This window comes from Lolium rigidum, chromosome 4 (genome assembly GCF_022539505.1).
Source record: "Lolium rigidum isolate FL_2022 chromosome 4, APGP_CSIRO_Lrig_0.1, whole genome shotgun sequence".
NCBI classification, from domain to species: Eukaryota; Viridiplantae; Streptophyta; class Magnoliopsida; order Poales; family Poaceae; genus Lolium; species Lolium rigidum.
This window is the reverse complement of record NC_061511.1, coordinates 58,438,161-58,450,753: the sequence shown is the minus strand read 5'-3', so window position 1 is coordinate 58,450,753 and position 12,593 is coordinate 58,438,161. Positions and strand designations below refer to the sequence as shown.

Sequence of the window (12,593 nt, the reverse complement as noted above, 5' to 3'; positions counted from 1 at the left end):
GTTATCATCCACTACATCGTCGTGTTTCTCCGCTGCTATCACCTCGTGATCATCATCACCACCGTTGCTTACTGAGAAGATCGGGCCACCCCATATCATTGCCCGTCGATGTTTCCGGTGACAGCAAGGAGGGAGGAGGACACGAGAGGGGGCTTGGGGCTGGCCGTGGAGGGCACTCCAGTGCGACCCAACGCGGTCACACGGGAGCGGCAATGGTGAAGGGTTATGTCCTCCTTGTTCTACATGGTAGAGATACAAGAGTTGTCTCTAGCGATTGGAAAATAATGTCTAAAAATAGCACTAAATCTTCACATCACACATGCACCTAGATGTTTTAAATCCTAATCTTAACCAGTTTCACAAAAATTCTTTTCAATATTTACAATTTCTAGTTTACATAGTTGGAAAATATATTGTATGATCAATCCAATAAAAATAAATTTGTGTGATAGTTGTTCATATATCTTGAGTGGTAAAACTTAAGATTAACTTGGACAAACTAGATTTAAGTTAAAACTAGAACTTGAGTTATATATATTCAAATGGATGGAGTACATTAGAAGAGAGAATGAGAACGCTACGATTTTTCCGTGCATTTGCATGTTTTAGCTGGTGCTTCAGATTGATCCGTGGGTGGGTGGAAACGTGCAAGGGAGAAAGACATTGCTGACCGTATATATACGGTACGTACAGTGTCTTAATGGTCGTGGTCTCGTGGATGTTGCGGTGCGTGTCGAACATACGTGTATGCTAGGGAAAAAAAAAAAGCGGAGGCTCTACCAGCCGACACGCACGGTGGGGTTCGATCCTTTTATTCCCTCGCCTCAGCTCACAATCGACCAAATCACCAAAGCAAACCCTGGTATATATCCCCATGGCATCGCTTTGTCCCGGCGGCGGCCACCATGAAAGCGACGGCCGCGACGACGTGAACTGCGTCCATGCACCATGCCACTACCCAGGTCACCCGCCGGTGCACTTTGATGTCCCCACCGCCGCCGGCCGGCAGATTTACTGCATCCAATGTTGCGGGAGGCGCAAGGTGACCGTCTCCCCTCCGTGCGGAAGCAGCTGCCGTCCGGACCAACCCGCCGGAGCCCGTTCCCAATCCGGGCCGGTCATCGTTGTCTTCCTGGGCAGGGACGGGGAGTACTTCACGGACTACGGCCTTCCACACAAGCAGGTCGGACCCTTGGACGAACTCATGCATCAACTACTCTCCTTCCTTCCACGGTATGCCTCTTGTCTCTATCTAACAAGATGATGATCATATTGATTATTCAGAGCAAACGATACCCTTCTGCTGATTAAGGTTGCCTGCTAGAATTCAGGCTTGATGAGAAGAAGCATCTGCGAGGCACCACATCATCATCTGCACAAACACTGCAACAACCGGAAGTCTCGTCCTTGACGGACGCACTGGACCATACAGCCTTGGAGGAATCGTCCATGGCTTCCAATTCCCCGTCCTACATGCATGACACCATTCGGGCCCGGGTATTCAACAATTGGGGAATTACATTTTACGTCAGGGCTGATCATACGGGATATTTCCATACATATCCTCGCGTGGGCGGGCCCTTTCATAGCTTACCAGAGGCTTACGGTGCCATCGATTCCTATCTTCATGACCGTGAGGATCCAACAATGTAAAGTTTCTCTACATTGTTTTGATTAGATTTCCAATACGGTTGCAATTTGTTCTCACCATATCTGATGCTTTGATCATCTGAACTAGGCGCGTAGATCCAGATGATCCAGATTTGATTTATCATGTGCTAGAATCCACACGCGAGAGAGCTATACGCCGAATTCTGTGCTGGCCTGATGGCACAAGGAGTTCGCGGTTGCAATCACTGCCAATTGATGAAAGACGCTCTTGGATGCTCCAGTTGGTTCGAGCTTTGCTGGACAAATATAATGACGATCACAATCTTTTAGGGGTTTGCTCTCATTCTCTTTCTCCCACACCCTCACTATATGTCCTCCTACCTGGGTTGCATTGTTCATTCTTGTATCTAGCAACAGTTTGTTGACCACATACATGCTTCTTTCTTTCTAGGACCTTGCATATGAATACAAAGGTGTTGTGTGCTACCACGTGTTCAATCAAGGGGGCAATAATCGTAGGATGTACTATCATGTCAATTTCACTGCAACTACCAAAGACAACGATGACCTATTGTTCTTTGCTGAAACTATTGGTGAACAACGTGATGCGTTGGTGGTCAGCTGTATCTGCAGGATTAATCCTTCTGAAAAAGGTATTTAATTTGATACTCTGGTGCCAAGCTTTTCGTATTCTTCCAAGTTTGATGTTTGTGATAACTTAAGCTTATCTATTATATAGTTCTTTTTATTGTCTATCCGTCTCTAGATAGAGCTCTATTAATTCTTATCCATTACGGTTGAGGACGTAGCATGAAATATCCGATTCTACTACTAGGTAAATAAGGGGGTGATAGGGAAATAAGTGTATGTTTGGTTGGTGGCCGAAATTTTCCCCAATTTGGGTAGCCTATGCTATTTTGGCTCTTGTTTGGTTGTTGCGAAAATTTTGGTTGCCTATGGTATCTTGCCAACACTTCATATTCATAATATCTTCTATTAGTTCCCACACAGCCATGTGTTTGCTCCATGCACATTTCTTGCAACCATGCTATTATTTTATATTGTGTGTATGCCTTGTTGATTATTTGACAGTTGATTGACAAATTCCCCCCTTATTAGACATGGGTCGCTGCTATGCTTGTTTATCTGGAGTGAAGCACCCCAAGGATGATGCATACTTTGGTGGTCACTCTTCTGCGGGTGTCTTGTCGGGCACATATCAATCTCATGGTCCCAAGGAGGATTTGGGAGTAACTGCTGCCCAAGTATGTATGATGAATTATTTCCTGGCAAGCTATTGCTAACTTTTATTGTGGTTTCTTTATTCATCGTTAAGTTGCATGTCTTAACAGTTGAAAGATGAGGAGTCCCGTGTAAGATATTCGCATAAGGTAATTATAATCTCATAGCTTCTGTGGCCTACTAACAATTGTAGTACTATGATGTTCGCTAATTGATTGATTATACATTATTTCTATATTTATTTGTTTTCTTTAGGACCCTAGGGATCCAAATTTCCTGGAGAAACTCAGGGCACCAATTGAAGTTAACTTTCCACCCCCGCGGCCAGTTGAAGAAACCATTGCCTTTATTTCCAGGTTCTGCAGATAAGATGTCTGCTGTTTGGTGTTGCTAAGGTAAAAAAGAGGACATGTGGTTTGGGATGTACCTATTTATAACATGCTGCACTCTGTTCCTAAATAAATCGATGTGCAATTCCTGAAGGGATTTGAAGTTCTCAGGATTTTTAGTAGGTTTGAGCAAAGTAGATCCATGTACAATTCTGTGAACTTTGGCTTCTCCTGGTTCCGGCATGCAGTCATTTACCTAGGCACCCGCAACGAAAAAGTTTACCTAAGCTATGAAGATTACAGAGCATACAAATTGAAGAATGCATGAGATGCATTCTGAACTAGTGTCCTTTTAGTGGTGCCGGGCTCGTTTTGTAATAGATATTTACCTTGCTTATTTGGCTTTCATGTTACCTTTCAAGTTCCAACGAATACAGAGGTTGCTTTGGTGCTGCCAGAGAAAAAATCTTCCTCTTTACTACTTATTGTTACTTCCTTCGATGCATACTACTTGTCATGGAATCTTATGTATATGGACACACTTTAGTCTGTTATTCATTTGTTTTAGCGACAAATACCATGGTCGGAAGAAGTATAATGGGTCGGAGGTCACAATAGCTAAGAAAACCGGTTGTAACATGATCGCTAAAAAACCAGCAAATGGATTTTGAGTCTAATCTAGAATATAATTTCCACTCTACTACCTCCATCCCAAGGCTTAAGGCCTATATATTTTTTTTCAGAAAGTCAAACGAAATAAAGTTTGACCAATTTTTTGAAAGAATTTATGAACTAATTAATATGATATTTTGTAGATGCCATATAAAAATACATTTCATTATCTATGTAATGATATTGATTTTGTACTTTTCATGTTAATGATTTTTGATAAAAACTTAGTCAAACTTAACATAGTTTGACTTTCTGAAAAAAATATAGGCCTTAAGCCTTGGGATTGAGGTAGTATATCTTTACTACTCCCCCCGATCCATAATAAAAATCGGATTATTAGTTCAAATTAATAAGTATTACATTTTAGTTTAAATTAGCTCAAATTTAAATTAAACTTTCGACACTTATTCTGGATTAGACGGGGTATTAAATTGGAAAGCCCTGCAAATTTCACATATCAACATGTGGTCTAGTGTTCGACATAGGTGACATGATTTTGCTTCGAATCATGTTCGGTCGTTCCCGTTGACTCATTCGCTAGTGACTCGCCCCACACTTCCTGGCCAGCCACCGCCTCTCCCCACCATGGCCACGCTGCTCGCCGTACCTCTCCTCCAAGGGTTCCCAATATGGCTATCTGCAGCTCCGCCCTTTACCACCTCTACTTATCCCCCACCGCCCCTTCCATCATCTCAGAGTTGGCGACACTCCGTTTATTCCGTACCCAACGGCGTGAGGTGGCCAAGCAGGCGCATGCAACTCCAACCTAGCAGCAGCTTTGTGCGTCGGCTTTACCTTGTATATCTATATCGATACCAATATAAAAATATCCATAAAATCAAAACCATCAAATTTTCATTTAAGGGTGGTCCTCTGCCATTAGCTCTAAAACACACCGAACGGACAAGTCCGATCGCTACCGCTTCCACGTCATGTGCTGATTATGTTGGGAATAATCCCCTCAACAGAGAGATGCACGCCGCGTCGACCTTGTTGCCATCTGCGCCACCTGCACTGTCATCCCCGGCGTCGTTCACGCGCTCGGCTCATCGTGGTCGCCCGTCGCGCCACATCATCACCATTCTCACTCCTCAGCCGACTCAGGATGGGAATCCGGGCGGTGGCCAGCGGTTGCTGGCGTTTCCTGGTCTAGCAGAAGAGGGGAGCAGCAAATAGGGACGCTCTATGTTTGCCCCATTAAACTAGGAGGCTTAGTTCGACCGAAAGAGATCCAACGTGGCCCAATTTTGCATTTCCCTTCTGTTTTTCTTTGAAACTGGCAGAAAAACACATAATACCTACATATATTCGTTTCGTCAAAATTCAAGATAGGGCAGCTGCCCCAACTTTCCCTAGGGGAGATTGACCCATGGTTGTTGTATATACAACAGAAGATTTTTTAATATTCCTACAAAAACTTGAAGGTCTCTTTTTTAGGAGAACTTGAAGATCTCTGTGTACAACAAAACTTTAAATTGTATAGTTAGTAGGCTAATTTTCATGATAAGTGTTTGGATTCTGGGTATGTTCCTTTATTAGAAGAATATATTTTAAATACATTTTGAAATTTCAAAAATTCATTAAAATATGTCGTGTGGACTTCTGCACAACTTTTGTCTGCACCCGTCGTTTCAACAAAAAATGTCTTTTTGCGTTGCCTGTGCCAAGAGAAAAAACAAAACTTAGTGCTGAAATAAAGGTTTGCATGGGACTTTTTAAATCTTTTTTACATAGAGCACAAAAAAATGGATTTTTAGAAATTTACGTGCGCACATAGAATGAAGATGTACACGTGGACCATTTTATTAAAAAAGTTTTCACATTTTGAAAATATGATTTCTTGGGTAAAGGAAGCATATAAACCATGGATCAAATCCAGTTTCCCACATTTTATATAATTTGTCTAATTACAAAATCCACACTTTTTTTCTTGATTTCTTTAGTTGGGTAAAGGAGCCTAAGTAGGTGGGACGAATCCTCAAACCAGTTGCCTCAGGGCTGCATCCCGGTGGATTCCTCGGGGAGGTACAAATTCTGAGCCCGTGGTATGCCGGTATGTACTCAATGCTGCCCAAAGATGATCACATTTTCTGAAAGGGTGACCCTAGCAAAAGTATAGTCATGTCCGGGATAACCTTGTGACGGAGACGATCTGAAAAAAACAAAAAAAAAACTTCGGTGGACAATCAACGCCTCCAAGCCATTCTATATACATCGGGCCGACAAGGTGAGTGTCACGGTGCTCCTTGTCCAGTCCTCGAAACAGCACAATGTGCACACTCTGACTGCGGGAAGGAGCATGGCATCATACCATGGGACTCCTACTAACGCATGGATTTAAATAAACATAAAGTGTTCATTTTATTTGAGGTGGCACCGCAGGATAGCACAGGTTATGTTATGTGGTAGTCGTGCCCAACTATACTAGTAATTTACTTGTACGCAAGAGTCTTCTCCTCCTTAGAGTACCCAGGTGAAGACTTTGCCTCTGCTTGAGCCTACCCCCCCTCGTTGATCCCCCACAGGCCTCTCCCCCCCTTGCCATTGGTGGCCATGGTGGCCAGCGGTGAGTTGGAGGGATGCATGTAGTTGTAGGTTTTCTGTTACTTAGCTTCTCCCACGCAAATAAAGTCGCATTGGAGGTGGCTCTTATGCTACAACCTCTAGGTCTAATCCATGGTGACATGCTACTTTGGTAGTAGTTGCTCCCATGTTTTAATACAGGTAAAGCGCTCGATTTTGGCATTCTTGTTATTCCTAGTCACCGAGGTGGTGGAAGGAAGGAAGAGGCGCTAGGATTGGATAGAAGTTCCTGGTGGTTTCGGTGGCAAAAGTAAAGGTTAGAAACTCACTGTTCTCAATCGCCATGGAGGAAGGAGGAAGTTTTGGTGCTAGTTGTTTTGTTGGTCGGAGCGCAGTTGGGGAATATCAGTACTTCTCTCGGGAGTTTCATCATGGCGACGCATCCGTCATCATCCTTCAAGGTCGAATGGCGGCCACTCCCAGTCATCAACCTTCAGGCTGCTATGCCATATCGGAGGCCCTTTGGCTACAACCCAATGGGCTCCTATCTCCCCATCCCAAGTGGTTTCTTCCCCGGCGACGTCGATGTTGAATGTATTGAGCTACTGAATCGCGACAGAGAAGGAGCACAAGTTGATTGTTTTTCTAGATTTTCTTTTGAGGTCCTTTGTGCAAAATGTAAGGGTTTAGTTGTATTTTCCTACTCTTTTTAGTCACCAATTGTATTTTTTTCTTCCACCGATGATAATCAGTCCTTCTAGATTGTTATGGACCATCGATTAACTTACCGATAGACTATTTTTGCCCTCCTTCCAACAGTCATCAAATATCCTACTTGGCACTGGAAGCCTTTATACATGCCCTAATCGCCGTTGCCCTCACCACGGCTTCCCCATGCCAGACCCTCCCTGCGGCTGCGGCGAGACTCTCGGCCGTCCCCACGTTGACGCTCCTGCACTCTACACGGGCCAGCCAATAGTGCACTTTGATGTTCCCACCGCCGCCGGGCGGCAGATATTTTCCGTCCAATGTTGTGGCAGAGACGAAGAAGCAATCGTTCATCCTCTTGGCGGAAGCAGTCGGGACCAACTCGCCGCAGCCCGGTCGACGTCCGATCCCGGGCCAGTGATCGTTGTCTTCATAGATAAGGATGGAAAGTACTTCACGGACTATGGTTTTCCATCCCTGCCGATCTCAAACATCAACCAACTCATGCTCAATGTATTGTCTTCCCTGTCAAGGTATGCCCCTCTCGATCGCTTCATTGTCAGTTTTCTATGCCCGATCTAGTCGAAATCGGATTGTTCTACGTATTGGTAGGCGGGGATTGACCCCACCCCGTATAGATTTCCTTGTATGTCTGCCGGATCCATGTCTCACTGTCTCAGGTTACTGGTACTAGATGATTTAGGATCCTTCCCTCTTTTATAAAGATGGCCATAGCACATGATCACGTGGATTATTCATTGCCTCCAGTTAAGATAATTTCACCGAACTTGCTTGCCCTGCTTCAGGCTTGAGGAGAAGCAGGTTGGAGGCACTGCATCTGTACAAACGCTGCAGCCACCAGATGTCCTGTCCTTGAATGAATTATTCCACACTGCATCATTGGAGGAATCGCCCACTTCAATATCCCCGTGTTCCATGAGGGTCCGGGTATTTAGTGATTGGGGAATCAGATTTTACATCAGGACTGACCACAGCGGATTTTATCATACATATCCGGATGTGGGTGGGCAGTTTCCTAGCTTAACAGAGGCTTACAGTGCCATCGATTGCTATCTTCGTGATCGTCAGGATCCAACAATGTAAAGTTTCTCAACTTCCTTCTTGATTTCTGTTGGTTCATCTATCCTGTGTTTGTGTATATGCTTGTCATTCGTTATAAACAAACAGGGTTATGCTTCTATGATGTAGGATCACGTCTCGGAACATTAGCATAGACATTACACCATGAATCGGGAAATAAATAATAGCCCTAAGTTTGAGTATTCAACGGCTGACTAGTCTAAAGAAAAATATAATAACATGCTACATTAAATTTTTAATTCCTGTGTGGGAACCATGTAAATTTGGTGAAGCATTCCCACTTATATGTAGTAAACAATGGTGATATCCAGAACACCATGTTCTATTAACACGTCAAAATAGCGCGGTTGATGGATGCAGAAAGAGTTGGGCATCTAATTTTTAATTCTTTTTGCATCGAGAACTCGAAACTTATGAGCATGCAAGCAGTTTGGTTTTGTTTTGGTTTGGATTTATTAAAACCATTAGCTATGTTATAAGTAACTTGAGTTTTGGTCCTATTCATCAACCTCCCAGGCAAACTAATTCACAATCACCATATGTCGGGCTGATAGCATTGACAAAGTACTCAGTATCTCTTTGGGTTCTCTATGTTTGTGAAAGTACAGTATTATAACTATATTTGCTTTGATCTAAACCAGGCGCATCGATCCATATGATCCAGATTTGGTTTATCGTGTGAATGAATCTACCCGTGAGAAGATTATACGCAAAATTCTGTACTGGCCTGATGGCACAAGGAAGTTGCGGTTGCAGTCACTGCCGGTTGATGAAATGCGTAGTTGGATGCTTCAGTTGGTTCGAGCTTTGGTCGACAAATATAACGATGATCACAATCTTTTAGGGGTTTGCTCTCATTCCCTTGATTCTGCCCTCAGCTGTCTGTGCTCATACCTTGCTTGCATTGTGTGACTGTCTTTTTTATTTATTTATCTATCAATAAATGGTTGAGCTTCCATGCTTCTTCATATTTAGGATCTTGCATATGAACTCAAAGGTGTGGTGAGCTACCATGTGTTTAATCAGGGTGGGAGTCGTAGGATGTACTATCATATCAATTTCACTACAAAGACCAAAGACAACAATGACCTATTATTCTTTGCTGAGACTATGCGTGAACGAGATTTGTTGGTGGTCAGCTGTATCTGCAGGGTTAATCCTTTTGACAAAGGTATACAGTACTCTTGTCCTAAACTTGTGTATTTTTCAGTTTGTCGTTTATGCTAATTTAACCTTGCATATTATATAGTTTTTTATTGTCTATCTGTCTCTAGTTTGATCCCTATATTAACTCTTATTATCCATTATGCTTGATGATGTAGCCTGAAATATATCCAATCTATTGCTTGGTAAATAAGAGATGGAGAGGGGAATTGATTGTTTCATTGGCATTAAGACCTTGATTGGCATCTTCTTGGTTTAAAATATTTGTGGTGATGGTAACCTCTTATATGTGACGAATGAACTAACAAACCAAGGGTACCATAGTTATGTATCTACCTATGGCAGATACTTGCATGCCTGCAGCCCATGTGGGTCCAGGCCCCCAAATGCCAGATATGTGTAGTAATGGTTATATGCCATGGCCCACATGGCCCTTGAGCTCTATATTTGTAATATCTCGGTTTTTTCTGCACATCCATGTGTAATGGCTGGATGCACATTTTTTACAACCATGTACTCCCTCCATCCATAAAAGGATGTCTCAACTTTATCTAAATTAGCATTTATTGACACATTAAAATATGTCTAGATACATGCATATTTTGACAAAATTGAGACATCCTTTTATGGACACAGCCAGAGGTAGTATTATTAATTTTATATTGTGAGTATACCTTGTGCATCATTTGGCAGTTGATTGGCAAATCACCCTTTTTAGACTTGGGTCACTGCTAGTTTTGTTCATCTGAAGTTAAGCAACCCAAGTATGATGCATATTGTTTTACAACCATGTACTATTTTTTTATATTGCGTGCATGCCTCGTGGATTATTTGGCAGTTGATTGACAAATCTCCCTTTCTAGACTTGGGTTACTGCTATCGTTGTTTATCTGAAGTGAAGCACCCCAAGGATGATGCATACGTTGGTGGTCACTCTTGCTTGCCCGGCACGTATCATTCTTATGGACCAAGGGAAGATGTGGGAGTAACTGCCGACCAAGTACGTATGACGATTTATTTTTTATTAAGCTGGTGTTAACTATTTTTGGGGTTGCTTTGATCATGTCGGTTGTATGTCTTTACAGCTGGAAACCGAGGAGGCCCAAGTTAGATATTCGTACAAGGTAATTATACTGTCATAGCTTGTGGTCTAGTAACATTTGTAGCAGCATGATGGTAGTTACTTGATAGACTAAGTCTTGCTTTTGTATTTATTTGTTCTCTTTAGGATCCTGTCAATCCAAGCTTCCTGGAGAAACTCAGGGCACCAACTGAAGTTAACTATCCACCCCTGCGGCCAGTCGAAGAAAGCCTTGCCTTTATTTCCTCGTTCTGTAGATAAGATGTCTGCGGTTTGGTGCTGCTAAGATACAAGAAAGAGAAGGACATGTGGTTTGGGATGGGCCTATTTATAACAAGCTGCACTCTGTTTTTTGAATAAAGCGATGTGCAATTCCGGATGGGATTTGAAGTTCTTAGGGTTTGTGCGAAGTAAATATATGTGCAATTCTGTGTGCTTTCCTTGTTCTGGTTCCAGAATTTACCTATGCACAGGCAAAAAATGTCTACCTATGTAATGAGTTTATCAGGGAACTTCTTTACGTCCTAATCGTTCGACGCCCTTCGATCCTGGGCAAGGGACTTGGAGTCATTTCTGGAGTCGAAGACGGTGGAGCTCAGGTCTAGTAGTTCGGTTGCAGCAGACGTCGGCACGTTCTTGGATGCCTTCTCCACAACCTCGCTGCTCGTTGGGTGCTATATATGGTCTAGACGCTTCAAGCTGTGTTTCTGGTTTATCAATGGTTTGCTTGTTTGTAATTTAAAGTTGAGCCAAGGCCTTATACTAAAAAGAAAAAAAGGAAGAGAAGGACATGTGGTTTGGGATAGACCTATTTATAACAAGCTACACTCTGTTCCTGAATAAAGAGATGTGCAAATTACTTAAAGCAATTAATCCTGTTGAGATCGCTGCAATCTCAGAGCTCCTGCCGCGCCATGCAGAGCGACCCGCTCTCTGCTGGTGGGCCGGTGCTGCCCAACTGCTGCACGCTGCACTCCCTGCTGGTGTGGACTGCTGTGGGCATGCGTGGCTGTCCTCGCGGACAGGGGCGTGCCTTAGGCGGTGCCTTGCGGGTCTGCCATCGCTTCATCTTGCCACAATTTCACGCTGGTGTCTCCTGGCTCACACCGCCACCTCCCGTCGTCCTCGCTCGCGCGGCGTCTAGCACTGCATAGAGGGTGGAAGCTTGCCGCCGACAGAGAGAGAGGGTGGTGGTCCCAATTAGAGAGAGAGAGAGAGGGGTTATCATGTCCGTTAGATCATACAATCAACGGTCGGCGGGCACGATCTGCGTGACAAGGGCTAGACCAATCAGGGCAAGGTTGCGCGTCTGTGAGAATTTGTGAAGGGAGAGAGCAAAACTGAAGAATATCAAGAAACCAAGGGCATGTGAGTAGTAAACAGACCAAGGGATTCAAATATGAGATTTAAAAAATGGAAAATGCGTGTTTTGTACAATAAAACCCATCTTCGCATATCTCAAACTATTTGCAATATAAATATACATGAGTGTGAAAATTGTGGCCTCATTCAGACAAACTATGTTTTGGGGAAATCTGTTTTGGGAAGGGCTTATTGTGGAAAGCCATGCTATTATGTAATTTGAGAAGTGGCAATTTGTGCTAAAACTTGATTTATCTATGATTGTTGTTATGGTTCCCAACGTGACAGGTCGTGTAAGAAGACTCCATGAGTAAGTGACACTATGATTTTATCTTTTTTGGAATTTTTTGCACATTAAATGACTCATTTAACTAGCTTAATCATATTTGTTGACTCTCTGTTGACCAGCCACTTGAGAGTAAAACAGAGTATATTGCACTAGCCAGTATTAGCACTCAAGGGGAAAACTGAGCACACAAAAAATTCTAGTATAAGACTCGAGGGTATATCTGAGTATATCTATATTTTCAGGGTTAGACTCGAGGACGCGTGTTGCGGTGCAGAAGTGGAAGACGTGCAATTGTTGACGCGTAGGACGCGGGTCGCGGTGCAGAAGTTGAAGACGTGCAATCGTGGATGCGTGTCGCGGTGCAGAAATCGAAGACGTGCAGACGTGCAATAGTGGACGCGTAGGACACAGGTCGCATTTAGGACCCCTCGCCTTCATAGATATCTCTCCCTGTTCGCCTCCTCGCACTATCACTGTCACTCTCACTCCCTCACACAACACCGTCTCTCAC

At 43.4% G+C, this 12,593-nt stretch overlaps 1 protein-coding gene across 1 annotated transcript; it reads left to right on the top strand.

The window, feature by feature from the left end:
• The first annotated feature begins 874 nt into the window (after positions 1-874).
• Positions 875-10,775, top strand: LOC124647124. The gene is made up of 12 exons (XM_047187108.1): positions 875-1,233; positions 1,332-1,497; positions 2,063-2,264; positions 2,731-2,876; positions 2,964-3,002; positions 7,197-7,618; positions 7,892-8,185; positions 8,828-9,032; positions 9,162-9,357; positions 10,214-10,350; positions 10,436-10,474; positions 10,579-10,775. Exons 1-12 carry the CDS (start codon positions 875-877, stop codon positions 10,690-10,692), a joined length of 2,319 nt encoding a protein of 772 aa, XP_047043064.1. The 3' UTR covers positions 10,693-10,775.
• Positions 10,776-12,593: the final 1,818 nt, after the last annotated feature.

What these genes read in the sequence shown, in the direction of transcription:
- LOC124647124 (XM_047187108.1), top strand. Translation starts at nt 875, where the DNA reads ATGGCATCGCTTTGTCCCGGCGGCGGCCACCATGAAAGCGACGGCCGC. An exon ending in CTACTCTCCTTCCTTCCACG is followed by an intron (nt 1,234 to 1,331) that starts GTATGCCTCTTG and finishes GCTAGAATTCAG; the next exon opens with GCTTGATGAGAAGAAGCATC. An exon ending in AAGTTAGATATTCGTACAAG is followed by an intron (nt 10,475 to 10,578) that starts GTAATTATACTG and finishes TGTTCTCTTTAG; the next exon opens with GATCCTGTCAATCCAAGCTT.